This window comes from Gopherus evgoodei, chromosome 8 (genome assembly GCF_007399415.2).
Source record: "Gopherus evgoodei ecotype Sinaloan lineage chromosome 8, rGopEvg1_v1.p, whole genome shotgun sequence".
In the NCBI taxonomy this organism is placed as follows: Eukaryota; Metazoa; Chordata; order Testudines; family Testudinidae; genus Gopherus; species Gopherus evgoodei.
In genome coordinates, this window is record NC_044329.1 from 57893236 (window position 1) to 57917505 (window position 24270).

At 42.1% G+C, this 24270-nt stretch overlaps 1 protein-coding gene across 1 annotated transcript in view; it reads left to right on the plus strand.

Annotated features, from left to right (window-relative positions):
• SMG7 (SMG7 nonsense mediated mRNA decay factor) overlaps window positions 1-24270 on the plus strand; it is a 77159-nt gene that overhangs the window by 35302 nt on the left and 17587 nt on the right. Inside the window, 7 exon segments of the mRNA XM_030573912.1 lie at window positions 4438-4508; window positions 4867-4927; window positions 5966-6085; window positions 6699-7128; window positions 19091-19235; window positions 22115-22497; window positions 23440-23811. Of these exon segments, the coding sequence (XP_030429772.1) occupies window positions 4438-4508; window positions 4867-4927; window positions 5966-6085; window positions 6699-7128; window positions 19091-19235; window positions 22115-22497; window positions 23440-23811 (1582 nt within the window).

Sequence of the window (24270 nt, forward strand, 5' to 3'; positions counted from 1 at the left end):
CCACTTCAGGTGTACAAGGAAGTACTCTTTGCTGCACCTCTACCTACTAAGACTCTGGGGACAGATGGTTCCATTGAGGGATGTGGAGGGTTCATGTAAGTCACCTTCAAACACCAGGCCTGTGGTCCTCTCAAGAAGTTTGTCTGCACATAAATGTTCTGGGACTCATAGCCATTTGCCTGGCATGCAAAGCATTTTTGCCTCTACTCCTGGGATTCACAGTCCAAGTACTAACAAACACCACCACAATTATACATTATGTCAGCAGTAAAGGAGGAACTAGGTCATCTGCACAAGAGAGCATTCAGCTCTATTCCTTACCCACTGATGTCACTGGCCCTGCATCATCCAAGCATTCAGAACTTGCTAGAAGATCACCTCAGCAGGGAGTTCTCAGACCATCACAAGTGGTCAGTCAAGGACCCAGTGTTTCAGAGCACTTTTTTGCAAGTGGAGATACCCATCAATTGACCTATTTGCCACAGATCAGAAAAGAAATGCCAAGTGTTCTGCTCTATTCTGGGCTCTGTCTGATTCCTTTCTCATCCCCTGGATACTGAGACTAATGTGTGCTTTCCCCTAATATCCTTGAACGACCTGAGAAAACAGAGGCAAGATGTTGGCTCAATTGTGATCGCCCCGGCATGGGCCAAGGAGTTCCAGTATTCAGATCTGGAACCTCTCTGCAGAGCCCCAAATCACTTTGTCTGTCCTGTGCAACATAGTCTCTCCCTTTTTAGGACCTCTATAACATTAAAAGGTTGATGGATCTCCTTCTTTGAGTGCTTAGTAATCTCTTCCCTCTGCCACCTAGCTATGAAGACTGCCTTTCTAGTAGCCATTACATCTGTTTGAAGGGTAGTAGAGATTCAGGCCCTCAGGACAGGGCTTCCTTACACTGTGTTTCATAAGGAAAGGATCACTCTCAGGTCTCATCCCAAGTTCTTGCCCAAATTTGTTTTAAAATGTTTGTGTGTATAAATTTATTCATCTTTGTTTTCTTCCCCAAGCCTCACTCAGTCTCAGGGGAAACTAAATTTCATACACTTGATGTATTAAAGAGATTGTAAGTCTACCTTAACAGGACAAAAATATTTTAGGACATACCTAAACTGTGGCCTTTGTAGAGAAAATGAGTGAAGGGTTAGGCACTATCCTCTGAGATTGTTAGCTCATCTTCAACTGTATAAGAACATATTATGAGTGAGTTAGATTCATCTAGCTGCATTAGAGCTCATTCTGCTAGACATCAGGTATCCTCTTCTAACTGTTCCTATTTCTGAAGTTTGTATGGTGGGCTGCATGCATGGTTCACTCATTTACAAGACACTGTTCTTTGGTAGAGGCTTCCAGATCGGATGCTGCTTATTTTAGGGCTGTTCTCCATTCATTGTTCAAGTAGGACTCCTAGTACCCACATCCAAGCTAACAGACAACTGCTCTCTGTCACCTAGAGTAGAATTCATGTGGACAGTCACTCAAAGAAGAGAGAATGGTTACTTACATTACAGTAACTTACATGAGATCTTCGAGATGTGTTGTCCACCTAGATTCCATGACCTGCACTCCTTCCCCACTACTATGGAGTCCTACTCCTCTATGGCTCTGAACTGGTTACGGAACTCAGGGACACTTGGGTCTGCTCTGCTGTTTATGCCTTTAGGTGAAGATATATGAGCATGTAGGGGACAAGCACAGCCCCAACAAACGCTGCTGGCCAAAAGAGTCCAATCGTGCACATGAGCATCAGGAGTGGAATCCATTTTGACAACATATCTCTAACAACCATACTTACTGTAAGGTAAGTAATTCATTCTTTCAAAATCATCTTTGATAGTAAATTTTTTTCCCCTGTTTGGATACCTCCTTCATCCATCAGGCTTGATCTTTTTCCCTCCTTCCGGCAGAACAGATGAACGTGTACTATTCCTTTTTTCCCTCAAAATAAGTTCTGAATTCTGCTGTGAAAAGGTAGGACACAGAGCCCTACTTAAAAATCCCTCACTTTCGCTCAATTTGTCTACGTGCTCCTATTCTCGTAGTGAAGGGGCAACATCAGCTTGATCATGCCAGTCTGATGGTTATACTTTCATTAATTACAAGCAACAGCTAAGATTAAGGTATCTGAAAACTTGGTGAAATAATTTTATTTTTTCTCTCTAGTTCAAGTTGTGCATTTGATAGCTCTTTGTAATCAGTGTCTCTTTGCTGAAAAACTCATAAACAGGGAACAAACTCTCACACAATATTTTAAAAAGAATTAAATAGACATTCTGTTAAAGTCCTATATCCTATGATTTTAATAAATTTGTCAATTTTAAAAAATTCAAGCTGACCATGTCTTTAAAGTTTTTCTCACAGTACTGCTGAGAACAAAAAGCTTCCTTTAGGATAGAAAAAACACTTTTGCCTTTTTTCCCTTCATTGGTTCTCCTGAAATATGTTGTGTCCCTCCATCTCTGTAACACTCTTGTGCAGTGGTTCTCAACCTGTGGTCTGCGGATTATGTCTAAGGGGTCCATGAAAGACTTGCACTGAAAACTGACTGAACAGAATTCAACTGTATTTACAGACAATAGATTTCCAAAGGGGTCCGCACTTCCATTAGAAATGTCCAAAGGGGTCTGCAAATGAAAAGGGTTGAGAACCACTGTCCTACTCATACTTCTGAGGCTTATATACTAAGGCTGCAAGTACCCGTGTCCTATTTATTTGAAAACATCTCCATCAGTCTTAATTCTACTTATTCTTGGACTCAGTGGGGAAATAATCCTTGTACTTTAACATGCAGATTTAGAATTTTCTGTACTCTGAAAAATGCAGAAATACACAAGTTCCCAACCCTTAAGGTTTATGTTCCTTTTCCTGTGGATAATTGATCTTACCTTAAATGGCTGATACAGATTTTTCTTCTGCTGAAACCATTTTACCCCAAGGCAGGAATCTTTAATCCCAGATAGGAAAAGAAATATTCATAAAATATATCAATTCTAGTGTGTGGTTCTTCACAATCTGGTTCCTGGCCACCTCTGTCTGTTGCCTGAAGACATCAGCCAGTGCACTTTGGAAACTATTTTAAGTAGGCCTCCGAAGTTTTTGTTTTTTAACATTTTACTCACATACCAGACTCCAAAATAGCTAAAGCAGAGATCTACTGTTAGTAAAGATTTTATTTCAAAAGGCATGTTGAAAGTATGGCAAGTATCACGGATGAGAACTACACTGATGATATTTATACTCCCATGTAGACAAGCGGACTCACCCCTGCGGCACCGCCTGCTGGTGACTTCTGGGAATTAGCTCAATTCAGCTCTGGAGCGCCCTCTGCAGGCTGGTGATCCGCCTGTCCTCTGGGCTCCGTGTCCCTCCCTGGACCTGGTGCCCTTTTACATGGGGTGCTGCCCCCTGGCAGTAACCCCTTTCTCTCAGGGTCTCCCCTCCCCAGGGAATCCCCACCCCATCCCCATCTTGCCTCCGTATATGGCTACTGCAACCCGCAGTACCTATTAGGCCAATGCTAGGCCGCAGCCTGGGGCTTTCCAGGCGAGAGCTCCCCAGCTCCTCTGCCTTTCCCCAGCCCTGCTTCACTCAGGTACCTTTATATCCAGCTCCCTGCAGCCAGGCCCCTCTCCCTCTATAGCTAGAGAGAGACTGTCTTGGCTTCTGGCTCACAGCCTTTTATAGGGGCCAGCTGGGCCTGATTGGAACATGGCCACAGCTGAGCCTTCTTTCCCCAATCAGCCTAGGCTTCTTGCCCCAGCCTGAAGGCTACTTTCTCCAGCCACAGCCCCTTCCCAAGGCTGTTTTTTAATCCCTTCAGAGCAAGAGCAGGGGTCCACCCTGCTACACTCCACCTCTATCCCCCTCACGCCCTACCAGACAAACAGAATGAGGGTTTGTTACTTAGTTTAGATCTAAGAGGATTTGATGGACTTACAAAATCAACATTTTTACATCCACCAATCTCAGTAGCCATTCAGGAAAAGTCACTGACCTACCTTCAGGATACATGTTTGTGTTTCAATCCATCATGTGTTAGATAATGACTAAGATTTACTGAAAAAGGCCAGATTCATTCTGAGAGCTCTGGGCATGCCTTTGACATTTTGCTTTCACTGAACTGATGCCAGTTACTGCAGGATATCAAAGTTAATCCAAGGCATTGACTGCCAGAGGGAAAGGGAGAAGAGGGGGTCTGTCACAGGAGGCAAGTGAACTGCAATATAAATATTACTGGTACATTTGTAAAGTTTAAGTCCTGTGGGACCCTGACAAATTAGGCACAATGAAAATTCGAAATGGACTAATGTTCTTTAATCTCTGTTCCTCGCCTCACTACCTTGAGGCAACAAAACTTGGGGCTTGTTTGGTACAATCAGTAGAATTCCAGTTCAGACATACCATGACAAGTGGAAACTATCTTATTTTGATTTCTAGCATTTGGCCATGGCTGATTTCTCTGCTAAACAGCTTCCAGCCCCATGAGGAAGATCTTTCCAGCACTAATGGTAAGGATGCCCTTAGACTGTGTTGTGTGAAAGGGAGGTGGGAGTGGGGGAGGAAGTGTCTCTAGCATCATTGGTGTTGGGGTGTCATGATTGGATATGAAAGTAGAATAAAGCACCTTCTAGTATTAGTACACTTAGATTGTGAATATTTTACAAACTGCTCTTTTCTGTGCTGAGCATATTGTATTTCATTTTATCTATCCTACACTGCCTGTAGATCCCACAGCATGAGCAGTACAGAATTTATCTAGTAGTGTGAGCTGTACTGTATGTGGTGACTGGATATCCATAACCTTACTGGTGCAGCATATTTCAGGCTTTGTTTACTGATATTCTTTCCTATTTGATTGTTCACCAGCTACCCCACTTCCAGAGGAATTTGAGTTGCAGGGATTCTTAGCTCTGAGACCCTCATTCAGGTGAGTGGCAGCTGAAAGATGCTTTACCCATACTGGTGGTGAAGTACTGAGATGAAGACTTTGTGGTAGGGAGATACTGACATTCTGCACTAACCCTATTTTCACAGCAAGTACAGATGAATGTAGATCTCCTTACAAACCATTTTAATAAGTAAAAAGTGGTCTGGGTGCAGAACTCCAATCTCTCTAGTTTTATGATGAACTGGAGTCCATGTGCAGTATTAGACAGGAGTAAAATTTTGGAGGACGGGAAAGTTTTTTGTTTTTTGTAAACACATTTGTATATAAAAACATATTAAAACTTGTAACGTGGATGGGGTTCTTTTTTTCTGGTTTTAATTTTTAAATTTTCCTTTTTGCATTTTTCCTTCAATAGCCTTCAATCCAGCTTTGGAAACAGTGATGATCTTAAAGGAGAACTCACACTGAGAATTTGGGAAAGGAATATATTTATATGAAAAAACTACTTGGCCCTTCTGTTTCCTTTGCTGCTGTTGAAGTTGTGGGATTTTCTCCCTCTGAGCCTAACCTGTTCTTCAGTTTGATCCTGTAGCAAAGTAGTTCTCCTATGCCTGACATAGGCATAATTTCCATAGTATCAGAGTACTAATAGCACTATGACTTCACTACAGGAGCCAGGAGGAGATGGCTAGTGAGGGGGAAATGTTGGTTTAAACAAATTAAACACCTTATGAAAAATTATTAAATCCAATCGCTTACTGTTAACCTTTATGCTTATGGTCTTAATGAATATGAGGGTTTTTCCTAATATCATGCACCCTTTTGTCATGTCATAAAGGACTTGACGTCCCTAACTTACTTGCTTAATGTAGACCTTCTTTATTAAAGTAATACAACTGAAAATGCAATTCAGATATCTATAATTGTATTTAGGTTATTAAACCCTGCTGAAAATGAAACCTGCAATAGCTTTCTGTACAGTTCATTGTCCTTTTTGAAAGCCTCCGTTTGCCTTTATGGCACAAGAGGTAACTGAGATTAATTTTATTTTCCATTCTTTGTTTACGTCAATATTAGGAACTTGGATTTTTCCAAAGGCCACCAGGGGATTACAGGAGACAAAGAAGGGCAGCAGCGACGGGTACGGCAGCAACGACTGATCTTCACAGGAAAATGGATTGCTGACAACCAGCCAAGGTATCTACGCAGCTGCTGGTGCTCTCTCTCGCTCCTGTTGTATATTGTTCTTGCTGTAAAGCGTAGTCGTATTGACAGGTGCCAGAGATTTAACCGTTTTGAGTGGAAATGTTGATATGTTGCCTTAGTGTATTGTAGAACACTACATATGTAAGTAAATGTTCTGTACTGTGGTTGTGACCAAAAAACACTGCACGAATGCATGGTGCTGATAATGAGCATTTGTGAAACTTGTAATTAGTGGAGAATACACAGTTTTTTAGATTTACCTGTTTGGGGCAGGGGTTGTGTATCTTCCTACATGGTGGTAAAGCGTCTAGTACAATGGAACCTCTGAGTACTGCAGTGGTACAATTAAATAACAATACTGGCAATAGTATGTGAACCGGTAGAGACTAGGTAATGGTGGGTGGGTGTGCATATAGAAGAGTGCCATTGGCCCCGGAAGGTATAATGTAATTTGTGTTATAGAGTTAGTACTGAGGCTGGGGGGTTCATGTGCTGGCTCCTTGCTCGTTGTGTATGTCATGCCGTTATTATAGCCTGAGAAGATGGGTTACATGGTTAAAATGACTACCACATGCTATTCAGTACCTTTTTTTTCTCTTTTTAGGCTGTTTCAGTGTGAAAACGAAGTAGGAAAACTGTTGTTTTTGACAGAAATCCCAGAGTTGTTACTAGAGGACCCTAGTGAAGCCAAAGAGAGTCTCGTCCTACAAGAAACATCCATTGCAGAGCCACTGTCTACAAATGGGAGCCCAGGACTCAAATCAGTTCTGTCCACTGGCAGAAATCTTAGCAACTGTGACACTGGGGAGAAACCAATGGTCACATTCAAAGAGAACATTAAACCACGAGAGGTAAACAGAGAGCAGGGGCGAATCTATCCACCTAAAGATGTGGGTAGGGAAAGAAGGGACTATAGCAAAGGAATAACAGCTATTAAAAATGATGGAAAGAAAGACAACAAGAGAAAGAATGAAACCAAGAAATGTAGCTTGGAGAAGATGCAGGAGGCAGGAAAGCAGAATGTGGCAGTGCAGGTAAGGCATTCAGATTCTGAGTACAGCGTCTGTCTCTTGCTGTTTTCTTAGATGGTAAGCTCTTTGGAGCAGGGATTGGCTTTTTGTATGTACAGCATCTAGCTGAAAGGAGCCCTAACTGAGGTCCTAGGTGCTATTTCTATGCAAATAGTTAATAACTGAAGAACAGCAACAGGCCTTATTTAGGGACTAGATATAAAAGTGATTAATGGCATTTCCTTACAGGTTTACTCTTTGGGGAAGGGAAGTAATGGATGGTGACCTGGTTGCTGTGTTCAGTGCCTAAATTGTAGTTCTACACTGAAAAGTTACTAGTTAAAAATGGCATTTCTGACTTGACAGGTCAGCTCCTCTACTGTACACAAGGGCTTGTTTACTTTAGTGTCATACATTTTTACTAGGGCTGTCGATTAATCGCTGTTAACTCAAGTGATTAACTTAAAAATTGGGATTAATCTCAGTTTTATTCACACTGTTAAAGAATAGACTACCAGTTGAAATTTAATAAATATTTTGGATGTTTTTCTACATTTTCAAATATTTGATTTCAATTTACAACACAGTGCTCATTTTATATTATTTTTGATTACAGATAGTTGCACTGTAAAAATGTTAAACGAGAGAAATAGTATTTTTCAGTTCACCTCATACAAGTACTGTAGTGCAATCTCTTTATCTTGAAAGTTGAACTTACAAATGTAGATTTTTTTTTTTTGTTACATAAGTGCACTCAGAAACAAAGCAATGTAAAACTTTAGAGCCTGTAAGTCCTCACTCAGTCTTACTTCTTGTTCAGCCAGTCACTAAGACAAAAAAAGTTTGTTTATGTGTACGGGAGATAATGTTGCCCACTTCTTATTTACAGTGTCACCTGAAAATGAGAATAGGTGTTCACATGACAGTGTTGTAGCTGGCATTGCTAGGTATTTCCGTGCCAGGTATGCTAAACATTCGTATGCCCTTTCATGCTTCCACCACCATTCCAGAGGACATACTTCCATGCCGATGACGCTCTTAAAATAAATAATGCACTAATTAAATTTGTGACTGAACTCCTTGGGGGAGAATTGTATTTTTCCTGCTCTGTTTTACCTGCATGCTGCCATTTATTTTGTCTTATGGCAGTCTCGGATGACGACCCAGCACATATTGTTCAGTTTAAGAACACTTTTACTGCAGATTTGACAAAATGCAAAGACGGTACCAAATGTGAGATTACTAAAGATAGCTACAGCACTTTACCCAAGGTTTAAGAATCTGAAGTGCCTTTCAAAATCTGAGAGAGATGAGGTGTGGAGCATGTTTTCAGAAATCTTAAAAGAGCAACACTCCAATGTGGAAATTACAGAAACACCCCCACCCTCCAGTGTAGACCAGGCCTGACTTGCAGAATCTTACTGCTGGTGGTTTATGAGCCAACTAACACAGCTTGACTTTCAGATACCAGATTGTTGTAAGGCTGAGAGTTAATAAGCCACATTTTTTACTTGTAACTGAGCATATTTGGTAAGGAGTCATTGATGGACTCAACCCTAGAACTCCTAATGCCAATTTTAGTACCACTCTTTTGTAGAGAACCATTATGTTTTGAGGGACCCCCCAAAGAGCTAGGAAAAATCACTTCAGCTATCTAGAAAGAGTGTGTGTGTATCAGATCCATCAGCTGCCTTTGCTACAGTATCTATGATGTTGATATAGCTCCTTTTTTGGCCGTGATTGATAGACTTACTCTGCGGTGATTCAATTTATTTTCTTTGAGGGAATCAGAGAGTGGCTTTGGACAACTGGTCTTCTGCTCATTCTCTTCTTAGGGCTTCCTTGAACATTCATACTTCATCTAATGCAGAATGTAGTGTAGTTATGTATCTGTATTCCAAAGATGACACTAACATTTCATTTCTCGTTTCAATTCAAGGTGTTGATCTTGACCCCTTAAGATGGCCAAGACCCAACCAATTAAAGACTGCATGTCTCTTCAGCACTCTCCTGACAGTTGAAATTCTGATGAGGGTCATGAGCTGACATGTCTCAGATTCAAACAGGGACTCTGGAGGCATAATTTTTTCAGTGGCATGTTGAGATTAGAGTTAAATTCCCTCCCTTTATTGGTCTGACAGCTTTAGTTTGACTTTAGGTCATTCTGCAAAGCCCATCTGTTTGCTCAGGCTTTCCCAGAAGGAACTGGTTAAAGTGGGGAGGATGGTGGTTCTTTTGTGGTGAGGAGGTGAAGTACAGAAGAAATTGTCAATCTTACATTTATGTTTTCATAAATTGTAAGCGAAGCAAGGCTAGTAAGAATATGTTAGACATCACAAAAGTAAACCTGGGGAAATTGGCTAAATACTAGGACAGTTCTTTACAAATTCCAGTGAAATGGGAAGGATTACACTAATAGATAACAAGGAGTCCTTATGGCACCTTAGAGACTAACCAATTTATTTGGGCATAAGCTTTCGTGGGCTATAACCAACTTCATCAGATTCATGGAGTGAAAAATACAGTAAGCAGGTATAACTATATAACACATGAAAAGATGGGAGTTGCCTTACCAAGTGGGGGGTCAGTGCTAACGAGGCCAATTCAGTCAGGGTGGATGTGGTCCATTTCCAACAGTTGACAAGAAGATCTGAGTATCAACAGAGGGAAAATTACTTTTGTAATGACCCAGCCACTCTCGGTTTTTATTCAGGCCTAATTTGATGGTGTCAAGTTTGCAAATTAATTCCAGTTCTGCAGTTTCTCGTTGAAGTCTGGTTTTAAAGTTTTTTCATTTGAAGAATGGCCACTTTTAAGTCTTTTATTGAGTGTCCAAGGAGATTGAACTGCTCTCCTACTGGTTTTTGAATGTTATAATTCTTGATGTCTGATTTGTGTCCATTTATTCTTTTGTGTAGAGACTGTCTGATTTGGCCAATGTACATGGCAGAGGGGCATTGCTGGCACATGATGGCATATATCACATTGATAGATGTGAAGGTAATAAGCCCCTGATGGTGTGGCTGATGTGGTTAGGTCCTATGGTGATGTCCCTTGAATAGATATGCAGACAGAGTTAGCAATGGGGTTTGTTGCAGGGGTTGGTTCCTGGGTTAGTGTTTCTGTTGTGGAGTGTAGTTGCTGGTGAGTATTTTGGGGTCTATCTGTAAGCGAGGACTGGCCTGGCTCCTAAGATCTGTGAGAGTGAGGGATCATCTTGCAGGATAGGTTGTAGATCGGTGATGATGCGCTGGAGAGGTTTTAGTGGAGGGCTTTGGTGATGGCTAGCGACATTTTGTTACTTTCTTTGTTGGGCCTATCCTGCAGTAGATGACTTCTGGGTACCCTTCTGGCTCTGTCAATCTGGAATGGGCCATAGCCACCCTGATTGAATTGGCCTCATTAGCACTGACCCCCCCACTTGGTAAGGCAACTCCCATTTTTTCATGTGCTGTATATTTATACCTACCTGCTGTATTTTTCACTCCATGCATCTGATGAAGTGGGTTATAGCCCACGAAAGCCTATGCCCAATAAATTTGTTAGTCTCTAAGGCCTGGTCTACATAGCTGAGGTTGACGTATCTTAGGTCAACTTACCTCGCATTCTCACGGCTTGGGGTCGACTGCCATCGCTCCCCCGTCGACTCTGCTTCCGCCTCTTGCCACGATGGAGTACAGAATTTGACAGCAGAGCAATCGGGAATCGATTTATTGCATCTACGCTAGACGTGATAAATCGATCACTACCCGCCAATCCGATGGGTAGTTTAGACATACCCAAAGGTACCACAAAGTCTCCTCGTTGTTTTTGCTGATACAGACTAACACAGCTGTCACTAAAAGATAAACATACATAAGGAAAGGGAGAGTGCCTTAACTTACATTCTCTTCTAGCCCTCTCAGTGTACGAGTTACTTCAGCTTACTCAACTCACTCATCTAAACTCATCAGCTTACCATCATGTAACTTAAGACTGCTTTACCTGTGTCTGGGGCCCTTCCAAATTTACAACCATGAAAAATGCATCGTGGACTGTGAAATCTGGTCTGCCCCTGTGAAATCTGGTCTTTTGTGTGCTTTTACCCTATACTTCTGAATCTTGGCCCACTCAATTTAAGGAAATCAGAGTTGGTGTACAATAACTAGTGTGGAAAGCCCAGAAAAGAGGAGTGTAACTGGTAAAATAAGAGGGTGTAAGGAGTTGTTTGCTTAAGTGGCATGGTAGATTGCGCTTATTAGCAACTCTTTGGCTGCCAGCAACTTTTTGCTGGCAGCCAATTATCAGAGAGTTGCTAATAAGCAGAAGGCAGATTTGCAAGGCAGCAGCCAGGGTAGAAAGCGTTGGGACATGCCTTTTCTGGATGTAGTCATGCAAACCTGACTCTGGCAGGGCAGCTGCAGTCTGGATGTTGGGACTTTCTATGGGGAGCTCAGGGGCTCATGAGGCTGCACCATACCTCTCCCTACACTCTGCACGAGTCAGGGATCAGCACATCCCAGTGCTTTCTTCCTGGTATGCAGTCCCCTGGCAAGGCACAGGGAGAGGTACTCTGCATGCTGACATCCAGGATGCAGCTCCCCTCCCTGTTACTGCTTTGCCCACAACCTCCCTGCCTATCCATAGCCCCTTATCGCCTGTGCAGTCCCTGTGTGCAGGGAGGTTTGCTGGGCTGCAGCCCCAGAAGGAAGAACTGGGATGGGCTGAGTACTGGCAGCAGGCAGGTTTGGGGAGTTGCAAGCAGGGAAGGCCTGTCCCACCACATACTTTCCTGGCTGCAGCCTTGCAAATCTGCCTGTGGTGGGGCCTTTCTTTAAAATAAGGGATGTGGGGAGGGGTGCTAATAAGTGGCATGCCATTGCCAGTATCCAAATCCTCTTAATATTGATGTTAATGAGAATGGAATTGGCAACATTTGCCTGGGATGCATTAACTAGAAGTTGCTAACATCAGAATTGCCATTAAGTGGAATCTACTGTTTACCATCTTACAAGTCACTTCTAGTTGGATACTTAGGCCAAATGTAGAAGTGGATGAGAAGCTAGTTGATAACTCTCACAGAGGGGGCTGGAAAAAGGTGCAACTTACATCTACTTATATTGGCCCCTGAATTTGGCATAGAATTATAGAATATCAGGGTTGGAAGGGACCTCAGGAGGTCATCTAGTCCAACCCCCTGCTCAAAGCAGGACCAATTCCCAGCTAAATCATCCCACCCAGGGCTTTGTCAAGCCTGACCTTAAAAACCTCTAAGGCAGGAGATTCCACCACCACCCCAGGTAACACATTCCAGTGCTTCACCACCCTCCTAGTGAAAAAGTTTTTCCTAATATCCAACTTTAACTTCCCCCACTGCAACTTGAGACCATTATTCGTTGTTCTGTCATCTGGTACCACTGAGAATAGTCTAGATCCATCCTCTCTGGAGCCCCCTTTCAGGTAGTTGAAAGCAGTTATCAAATCCCACCTCATTCTTCTCTTCTGCAGACTAAACAAACCCAGTTCCTTCAGACTCTCCTCATAAGTCATGTGCTCCAGCCCCCTAATCATTTTTGTTGCCCTCCACTGGACTCTTTCCAATTTTTCCACATCCTTTTTGAAGTGTGGAGCCCAAAACTGGACACAGTACTTCAGATGAGGCCTCACCAATGTCGAATAGATCGGAATGATCATGTCCCTCCATCTGCTGGCAATGCCCCTACTTATACAGCCCAAAATGCCATTAGCCTTCTTGGCAACGAGGGCACACTGACTCATATCCAGCTTCTTGTCCACGGTAACCCCTAGGTCTTTTTCTGCAGAACTGCTGCCTAGCCATTTGGTCCTTAGTCTGTAGCAGTGCATGGGATTCTTCAGTCTTAAGTGCAGGACTCTGCACTTGTCCCTGTTGAACCTCATCAAGTTTCTTTTGGCCCAATCCTCTAATTTGTCTATGTCCCTCTGTATCCTATCCCTACCCTCCAGCGTATCTAACACTCCTCCCAGTTTAGTGTCATCTGCAAACTTGCTGAGGGTGCAGACCATGCCATCCTCCAGATCATTAATGAAGATATTGAACAAAACGAGCCCCAGGACCGACCCTTGGGGCAATCAGCTTGATACCGGCTGCCAGCTAGACATGGAGCCATTGATCACTACCTGTTGAGCCCGACGATCTAGCCAGCTTTCTATCCACCTTTTAGTCCGTTCATTCAGCCCATACTACTTTAACTTGCCGGCAAGAATACTGTGGGAGACGGTATCAAAAGCTTTGCTAAAGTCACGCAATAACATGTCCACTGCTTTCCCCTCATCCACAGACCCAGTTATCTCCTCATAGAAGGCAGTTAGGTTAGTCAGGCATGACTTGCCTTGGTGAATCCATGCTGACTGTTCCTGATCACTTTCCTCTCCTCTAAGTGCTTCAGAATTTGATTTCTTGAGGACCTGCTCCATGGTTTTTCCAGGGACTGAGGTGAGGCTGACTGGCCTGTAGTTCCCCGGATCCTCCTCCTCCTTCCCTTTTTAAAAGATGGGCACTGCATTAGCCTTTTTCCAGTCATCCAGGACCTCCTCCGATCACCAGGAGTTTTCAAAGATAATGGCCAATGGCTCTGCAATCACATCCGCCAGCTCCTTTAGCACCCTCGGTTGCAGCGTATCTGGCCCCATGGATTTTGCTCATCCAGTTTTTCTAAAAAGTCCCAAACCACTTCTTTCTTCACAGAGGGATAGTCATCTCCTCCCCATGCTGTGCTGCCCAGTGCAGCAGTCTGGGAGCTGACCTTGTTTGTGAAGACAGAGGCAAAAAAAGCATTGAGTACATTAGCTTTTTCCACATCCTCTGTCACAAGGTTGTCTCCCTCATTCAGTAAGGGGCCCACACTTTCCTTGATTTTCTTCTTGTTGCCAACATACCTGGAGAAACCCTTCTTGTTACTCTTAACATCTCTTGCTAGCTGCAACTCCCAAGTGTGATTTGGCCTTCCTGATTTCACTCCTGCATGTCTGAGCAATATTTTTATACTCCTCCCTGGTCATTTGTCCAATTTTCCACTTCTTGTAAGCTTCTTTTTTGTGTTTTAAGATGAGCAAGGGTTTCACTGTGAAGCCAGGCTGGTCACCTGCCATATTTGCTATTCTTTCTACACATTGGGATGGTTTGTTCCTGCAACCTCAATAAGGATTCTTTAAAATACAACCAGCTCTCCTGGACTCCTTCCCTGCTCACGTTATTCTCCCAGGGCATCTTGCCCATCAGTTCCCTGAGGGAGTCAGTCTGCTTTTCTGAAGTCCGGGGTCCGTATTGTGCTGCTCTCCCTTCTTCCTAGTGTCAGGATCCTGAACTCGACCATCTCATGGTCACTGCTTTTTTCTCTGGGTAGAGTTTAATGTTTCATTCTTTATAGTGAGTGGCTGTATTTATTGTGCTGTTGGGCAGTTTTAAGAGAAACTATGGAAGTACATTGTTCTTCCCAGAGCAGTTTGAACACTGGTGTATTGAATATTAGCCAGTTTTCTGGCTGCAGACAATTGTCCAAGCAATGGGGGTTTGTGAAGTCAGCTAAGCCTTTATGTTGAAGGGACTCTCCAGCTGCCCTGTTCAGGCAGCATTCCATCTCCTTTGCAAGCTAGAGCAGTAACAAGGGGGGTGAAGTCAAGGGACAGGACACGGCCCAATGTGTTTAGGATAAATAATACTTCAAATTTAATAGCACCTAATTGTATAACCTTCTCAAAGGTAATTTTTCCCATTTTACAGATGAGGGAAATGCTTGCTCAGTGGCACACAGAGTATGACAATGTGGAATAGACTGATTCCCTGAATCCTGCTCTAAGCACTAGACCATGTTATTTCACCTGGGAGCAATGAATCCAATAGGGCAGTAGAAAGTGTAATGGAGATTTTCTTAGGGAAGAAGACACTTGGTAGAATGGTCTCTGATGTAAAGCTGACTTTCTCCAAGTATCCTGAGGTTCCCCATTAATCTCTAAATCAGACCTGATCAATCAGTTGATGGAGCTACTTATTGTGTTAGTGATTTAAATTAAGTGGTTTATGGAACTGTAATATTAAAGACTTGCATTGGGCTTAATGTTGCTAAGATATTTTGTTTATGCACGAATATTGTGTAAACCAGTGCTGAAGAAATGACAGGCTTGCTGGCTGGTAAATTCATGTCCTGATAGCATGTTTACTGTATGAGGGGTACTGTTATGTCATAGTATTATAAAGGTAACCTGCAAAAGAAGAAAATTATATTTCTACTCTGCTTTACGATAGATAAAGAATTTTTATTTCAATGGGATTACTTTTGCTTAAAGGTACTCATGTGTATGAGAGTTTACAGTATCTTGGACTAAAATTGTACCCAACTTTTCTTTCAGTGACAATCTGTCATTGGAAAAAAATTACTTTTAACACTAACAAAGCTATTAACTTTTTTAATACACGCAAGGCACAGCTTTCAAAAATAGAGGTATAAAATTAGGCACCTAAATCCATATTTAGGCACATAAGGGTGGAATTTTCAAAGTCACTTTATTGACTGAAGAGCAAATTTGACTTCAAACCCTGAAGGAGTATAGCCTGGTGAAAATAATGCATCTTTCTTGACTTGTGGAAATTCAGTATATCAAAAGGTGATGTTGGCTGCAGATACATAGTTTATCAGCTTTATGGTTAAGAGTTTATGTTATCCTCACAGTAAGATTGATAATGACTGTCTTTTTCAGCATAAATAAGTTTTTTTTAAATGTAAATCTTTTGGGATTATTTATTTATTTATTTACAGACCCCCCCTCCTCCCCCGCAGTGTTAAATCTCAAATTCTGCTTTTTAGGAAACTAAAGAAACAAATATAAAGCATCCACTTCAGCAAGTTAAGACTGTAAAATAGTAAAGTTTTTAAAAATCTAATAAAATTGTCAGTCCTGCAAGCAGAAGAAATCCGTTTTGAGAAAAACTTCAAAGCCTACTTCAGTACATAAAGAAATAAAACAGGACAGAAGACCCCTTTTCTGTGGGTCACCTTCAGAACTTCTGTACAACATTGATGTTTTCATTTTCATTTTATGGAAAATACTTGAGGGATATTCAAACATTCCTATTGCCTGATTGCTAAGGTGATGCTTGTTTTCATGTAGATATTACACAGTAATATGAAAAGGGTCTGCTTCCAAATCAGTCACGGTAATAGAGTTGCCACTAGAATTAGGAACTTGAGGCACACACAAGAAACAAAACTCTGCATGTTTTCTGACTAGTAAAATTTATTTGCTAAACAAACAAGATCACAACCCCTATAATACATCAGAGGAGATAGAGGCAATACAAAATAGCTAGCATTTGCATATTCGCATCATCTCTTGTGAGGAGCCCCAGAACATATGAGGTGATCTGCGTGTGGTTGTCAAATCAACACAACCAACATGTCTGACTGCCCTCAGGCTGGGTCTTAACATGTATAGGTTGTTATGCTAATGCCCACCATATCTTATACATATTCAGTGATGGTTTTAACCTTTTCCCTTAGAGGTACTTCTACCCTCAATAAAATTGGAGTCCCTGTCCTCAGTCGCTCTATTAGTCTCTGACGTTATACTCATTAGCATTTACATCAATTAGTTGCCATGGTACATCTGCAGTTAGTACATGTCAGTTTTAGTTAAGCTCAACATCCTTTTAAATTTCCCTAAAATTTCCAAAATATACTTTTGTGGTACCTCACTTCGCTTTTTCCCATCACGTACCACTCTCATTTACTGTAATACTTATCTTGTGACTTAAGGTCAAACTGTTGATTTAAAAACAACTTACCCGGTAACTACCTACATCAACACTTTATGCCTAGGCCTTAATTATGCAAAGCTTATTGTCATACAAGCTTGTGTCCTGTAGGCCCTTGTGTTACAGCCTTATGATTTCTGAATGGCTCTTACCTCTATGCCTAAACGGTGTAGCACTGGAAACTAAGTAACTTTTTGTATTGCATGAGAATGAGGAAGTTAGTGGCTAGACAATGTAGTGTGCATTTTGATGCACATCACGCATACTCAAGGCTCTGTATGTAAAATAGTTATTCAGTCCCCTAGATTCTTATATAATTCTTTGAATCTGCTACATAATTGTTTCCCCAAATCTAAATGTTCATCATGCAGTACAAAACGTTTGACTACCTATGTAATGGGGTTGGATCACAGAAACCCCCTTGGGAACTGCCACCAGATTTGCCAAGACTGCCTCTGAGCCTGTTTTCCCTGCCAGCTTGGGACTCCAGAATCCTGCCTTATTTGAGCCAGACACACTAGCCTTCTACACACACAGACCCAGGTCTGAAACATGTCCCACAAAAGTTGCAGGCTTAATTGAAAACATCTTAAGAAGTGTTCCTGTGTCCAACACTCAGATACCCAATCCCAGTGGGTCCAAACCCCAAATAAATCCGTTTTACACTGTATAAAGCTTATACAGGGTAAACTCATAAATTGTTCGCTTTCTATAACACTAATAGAGATGCACAGCTGTTTGTGTGTCCTCCCCCGGATATTAATACATACTTTGGGTTAATAAGTAAAATGTGATTTTATTAAATACAAAAAGTAGGATTTAAGTGGTTCCAAGTAATAACAGGTAGAACAAAGTGAATTACCAAGCAAAATAAAATAAAACACAAGTCTATGCCTTGTATAGTAAGAAAATTGAATACAGATAAAATCTCACCCTCAGAGATGTTTCAATAAGTTTCTGTCACACACCTTCTTTCTTGGACACCTTCCTAATCTGGGCACAATCCTTTCCCCTGGTACAGCCCTTGTTCCAGCTCAAGTGGTAGCTAGGGGATTTCTCATGATTGCTGCCCCCTTTGTTCCGTTCCACCCCCTTTTATATCTTTTGTATAAGGTGGGAATCCTTTGTCCCTCTCTGGGTTCCCACCCCTCCTTCTAAATGGAAAAGCACTGGCTTAAAGATGGAGTCAGGTTCAGGTGACATGATCACATGTCACTGTAAGATTTCAAGCCCTCATTCCTCCCAGCCTGACTCACAGGAAGGCCTGGATGCAAACAGAGCCACCCACAGTCAATTGTCCTGGTTGACTGGAGCCATCAAGATTCCAAACCACCATTAATGGCCCACACTTTGCATAATTACAATAGGCCCTCAGAGTTATATTTCTAGTTTCAGATACAGTAATGATATATACATACAAATAGGACAACACCACTCAGTAGATTGTAAATTTTGTAATGATACCTTACAAGAGACCTTTTGCATGAAGCATATTCCAGTTACATCATATTCACACTCATTAGCATATTTTCATAAAATCATATAGAGTGCCACATCACAATCTGAAAATGTAGGGGCAGCGTAGAATGGAATTTAATATCCAATAACACAAGATACTGTGCTGGATGGTGCTGAGTAGAGAGTGGAAAAGAACTGGTGTTTGGTTACGGAGGCTTGTCCCAAGGGACCTTTTAAATAATTTGGGTCAAATGTGCGGCATAAAATATAGGGCCATGCATATATACTGCATAATTTAGGATGGAGCAATATACTGGGAGAAGTCTTGCTGCAGCTTCTTTTCCAGACTGCATTTGTTCTTATACACTGTGAAGTAGGGAAGTACTACTGTCCCCATGTTACAAACTGGGAACTGAGGCACAGACAGGCTAAGTAACTTCAGGAGGTTGCACAGGAAGCTTGTGGATCTCCCAAGTCCTCATGCCCTAACTACTTGGACCATTCTTCCCCTCCGATTATCTGGACGGAGTGAATATATTTCAATCTGGACCCTCCATTTCAGAGCTGAGATGATGTGGATGGCTGACAAAAATTCTGTAACTATTTTTGTGAAGAAGTGAGCTGTAGCCCACGAAAGCTTATGCTGAAATAAATTTGTTAGTCTCTAAGGTGCCACAAGTACTCCTGTTCTTTTTGCAGATACAGATTAACACGGCTGCTACTCTGAAACCTATTTTTGTGTGATTTGTTTTGATATAGGTAAAATCTCAGACTGAGATGAGAAAAACTCCGGTGTCCGAAGCCAGGAAAACACCAGTAACTCAGACTCCAAGCCAGGCAAGCAACTCCCAGTTCATCCCCATTCATCACCCAGGAGCCTTCCCTCCTCTTCCCAGTCGGCCAGGTAAATCAGCTGATTCTCATCTTTACTACTAACTGCATAGAAATACATGTGATGAAAGATATATTGAAGCATCCCGCAAGGCAGCAACAGTTTTAGTAAAATTATCATTTCAGGTTATGGACCTGACTTAAAGCGTCATAACCGGAGGTTGTAGTTGAACTGAAACGTGAGATAAATAGGGTTCCTTATATTTTGGAATTACATTCCATGTCGTGATGTCTGTATGGTTTACATGCAAATATAGCACATCTTAGGTTTTGCTGTTGAAGGACAAGCTTCTAACTTTATAACATGAAACTACTGTAATCTGCTCTTGTATTTACTTATAATATGACAAACTGAGTAAAACAGGATTTTAAGCAAAGATGCTTCCCTTAGGAGTGAAGTATTCAAAAGATGAGCCTGGGAGCTTAGATTCATAACTTTGTTAGACACTAACAATCATGGACTCAATATAAACACTGGATTTATGGCTCATTACAACGATCTATAATGCAGTAACCCTCCTTTTTCCTGAGGCTGCAGAAGTATTAACTGCCCACTTCATTTTGAATAGTCACTTACAACATGTTAACTCCTTGTGCTAAGCAATTTGTTCCACCTTGTATGTAGCCGTGACACCTTGAGTGTCTTTCCCAGACCTGGATAAGAGCTCCATGTAAGCTTGAAAGCTTGTCTCTTTCACCAGTAGAAGTTGGCCCAGTAAAAGATATTATCTCACCCATCTTGTCTCTGCATACAATACTCTCACAACTGCATAGCTGATCTTTTACATTTTATCTGCTTTACAGTCAAATTTCTACTGAAGAAGGTGTGGTGTTAATAAATATGTTAAGATGTATTGTCTAAATATGTTTAATGATTTGCTGCTGCTGTTTCTCAGGGCTATGGTTTATTCACATAAACAAAGGGATCTTGCAAGACTATCATGTTTACTTTTTCCACTTGCAGAGCCCACCTACCCCAAGTGGTGCTGTAGCTATTCCAAGGAGCAATTAACCAAAAGTGGGGATGGAGAAAGAGGATCATCAGTTCTTACACTAAACTCAACTGAAAATCTGGGTTGGGAGGAACAGCTTCAGTCCCTTGTCTTCCTCCCCAGACTGCAACAATATAAACTGCAAGAAAAGAAGAGTTAGGCCATGTCTATATGTACAGTGGTGCAGCTGCACTGATGCAACTGTGCGGCTGCAGCCTGGGTGGTGAAGAGACTATGATGACGAGAGAGCTCTCCTGGTAGCGTAATAAAATCACCTCTGAAAGTGGCAGAAGCTATGGCAGTGGGAGAAGCTCTCCTGCCGACATAGTGCTGTGCACATGAGCGCTTATGCCAGCGTAATTTGTCGCTCAGGGGAATGGGTTGTTCACTGCCCTGAGCGACATAAATTATGCTGGCATAAGCTGTAGACATAGCCTTAGTCTTGCTGAAAGGAGGACTTAGTTCTGTACCCACTTTACTCTTTGAATAAATTGTCGGGGACTGGAGACAACCTGGGCATGGGGTGCAGCGTGATAGGTTGCCAGTCCTCCCTCCAGCATTGCAGTGATTCAGTATCAGACAGAATGTGGGATGGAGGAGTGCCCTGAGAGTAGTAGATTGAAAATCTCAGGATGGTGAAGGCAAGAGAGATGGAGAAAAAGTAGAAACAAATAGGTTAATTTTAGTGTGGAGAAATTTCAGGGAGTCTCTCCAGTTGACCATAACCAGTAACTGGAAGGATAGCTAAAAAAATTCAGAAATAGAACTTCCCTATAAAATTATCAAACCCCCTTCCCCTGATTTTTGAAAGTGTGTTGTCATAACTCTCCTACTCAGATCTGAACCTTAGAGTTCAGAACATCAGAAGCTAGCATGAAACCTCCAAACTTAATTATCAGCTTGGATCTGATATCACTGCCACCAGCCAGAATTCCAGTGTCTGGCTCACTCTGGTCTCCCCAAAACCTTCCCTGGGGAACCCCCAAGACTCAGATGCCCTGAGTCTCACCACAAAGGGAAATAACCCACTTCCCTTCCCCCTCTTTACCTCCTCCCAGATTTCCCCGCCCTGGGTACTCTAGGATATTCCCTGCTTCAAGTCCTTGAAACACAAGTACCGAGATATCAATCTCTCTCTCCTCTCACCCAGAGGGTATGCAAAGTCAGGCTTAGTAAATCTAACACAAAGAGATTCTCTCTTCCCCCCTGTCTTCTTCCTCCCACCAATTCCCTGGTGAGCTGCAGACTCAATCCCCTTGAGCCCCCACTAAAAAAAAAAACCCAACAGGTCTTAAAAAGAAAGCTTTATATAAAAAGGAAGAAAAAGACATAAAAATGGTCTCTGTATCAAGGTGACAATATACAGGGTCAATTGCTTAAAAGAAAAAATGAATAAACAGCCTTATCCAAAAAGAATACAATTTAACACATTCCAGCAACTACACACATGTAAATACAAAAAAAACAATATAAACCTATTGTCTTACTATCCTTGTACTTACAACTTGGAAATAGAAGATTAGAAAGCCTGGAGATAGAAAGATCACTCTCAGAGCCGAGAGGGTCACCGAACCAAGACAAAGAACAAAGAACTCACACCCAAAACTTCCCTCCACCCAGATTTGAAAAAGTCTTGTTTCCTGATTGGTCCTCTGGTCAGGTGTTTGGTTCCCTTTGTTAACCCTTTACAGGTAAAAGAACATTAACCCTTAGCTATCTGTTTATGACATGTGTGGATATCATTTAGGGGAAATACAAAGTCTCACAAATGTGGAATTACAGCTCATATTTATAGTCTTCATGACTGAAACACAGAAAATAGAAAAACATGATGCATATCCTGCATTGCTTAAGACATGTGGCTTCCTAATGGTTAAAGATGTGTTTTTATGTTTTCTAGGGTTCCCACCTCCAGCATACGTTATACCTCCTCCTGTGGCTTTCTCTATGAGCTCAGGTTACACCTTCCCAGGTGGTGTTTCTGTTCCAGGAAGCTTTCTTCAGCCTACAGCTCACTCCTCTGCAGGAAACCATGTGCAAGGTGGGAAACAGTCCCACATTCCTTACAGCCAGCAGCGGCCCTCTGGACCAGGGCCAATGAACCAGGGACCTCAACAGACAGCACCACCTTCCCAGCAACCCCTTACATCCTTACCAGCTCAGGCAACAGCACAGTCTGCAAGCCAATTACAGGTCCAAGCTCTGGCTCAGCAACAACAGTCCCCTACAAAAGCTGTGCAGGCCCTAAGGAAGAGCCCGCCACACCACTCTGGATTCCAGCAGGTAAACTTAAAACATAAGAACTATAAAATTCTTCAAGCATCCATGAAACGGAAGGATGCAGTGGCCAATATTTTTAAAAATAGGAGCACAGGTCCCATTGACATTAATAGGACTTGTGTCCAGAAGTCACTTAGATCCTTTTGAAAATTCTGCCTTTAGGCACTTAAATATGGATTTAGGACTATGGACTTTAAGCTCTTATTTTTGAAAAATTTTGCCAGTATAGTACCGTCAGAGTATGCAGGAGGGTAGGGCTTGGTGCTGTGGACTATTGGCTCTATAACTAAAGCTAGTTATTGAGGCCTGAAATGTTTCGTATGGCAGACAATGTATTCTGTATTCTCTCTTATGCATATGTGTACAGATGCCTAAAAGGTGATCTTTTCGACCAGATGTTTCTGCTTTAGGCTCTTCTAGACAGCCAGGTGATTTCCTGCCTAACTAAGGAGGGTAGCTCTGGATCTTTCCCCATAACTATTCCCTCCTATCCTTTTTAGTTAAATGCATCACAATGCTGGTTCCTTGCCATCCAATAGTTAAACATTCAGCACTTGAGAAATCTCCTTTTGAACATTGCTCGTCTAAAATCTGTAGCTGAGAGAGACTCCACCTCCACCCAGGGCACCTCAATTGGAGATCTGAGTCAGCATCTCGGTTGAAGGTCTGTGAAGTCTGCAAATTGAAATAAGGATGACATTTCTCAGGTGTTATCTCCGAGCTTGAGTAGGGAGTGTGAAGTGAGTGCTCACTGAAATTCTGAACTTTGGTGAATAAGAACTGAGAGAAACATGCTCTGGGATTTATAAAAGGAGAAATTGTAATCTACCAGCGGGCATGGCCACCAGGAATGAATGTCTGAATAGAACAGGTAGTCGCTCAGTTAACCTTTATGGTACTATTCCATTGTTTATGCCTCATGGTGAAAGTGTGCATCTCTTTTAGTATCCGCAGGCAGACTCATCAAAGCATCTCTGGAATCCTCCTCAAGTCCAAGGCCCACTGGGAAAGATCATGCCTGTAAAGCAGCCCTATTATCTTCAGGCCCAGGATCCCCTAAAACTGTTTGAACAGTCATTACAGCCTCCTGTGATGCAGCAGCAGCCTCTGGAGAAAAAAATGAAGCCTTTCCCCATGGAGCCATATAACCACAACCCCTCAGAAGTCAAGATGCCAGAATTTTACTGGGACTCCTCCTATGGCATGGCTGATAATAGGGTAGTGATGGCACAACAGGCTAACATGGATCGCAGGGGGAAACGACCACAAGGAGTCTTCCGCCCAGAGCAGGACACTGTGCCCAGGATGGCTTTTGAGGTAAACATACTATTTTGTTAAGTGGTGAAGATCATCAGCAAGACTCTGATGTCCCTAAATGTGAAACTGCCAATTTTTGGCCATATCCTCTAGCAAGAAATGCCTAAATGTGGGCCTGTTTCTGGTGCCCCCCCAACAGGGATAATACGATATTGTACTGCCTTCTGGAGAGTGTTTCACTTGAGATTCCAGTCACCAGTAATGGATTTGCCACTCAGTTGGTCTAATTATATGGGAGCATATTCTTGGGGAAACTGTTGGTTCAGGTACTGTCAGTTGCACTCAGTGTAGAAATGACATTAACCTCTGCATTAAAGCAAGAATTTGCTGCTTGATGGAAAATGGAGAATTCATGCCACATTCTGATTTTGGTTACAGGCTTCCCTCCCTCTTGCAAGAGACCCTGTTAGTGATAGACCAGGTTGAGAGAGATCCTATTGTCTAGGAGCAAAGAACAAA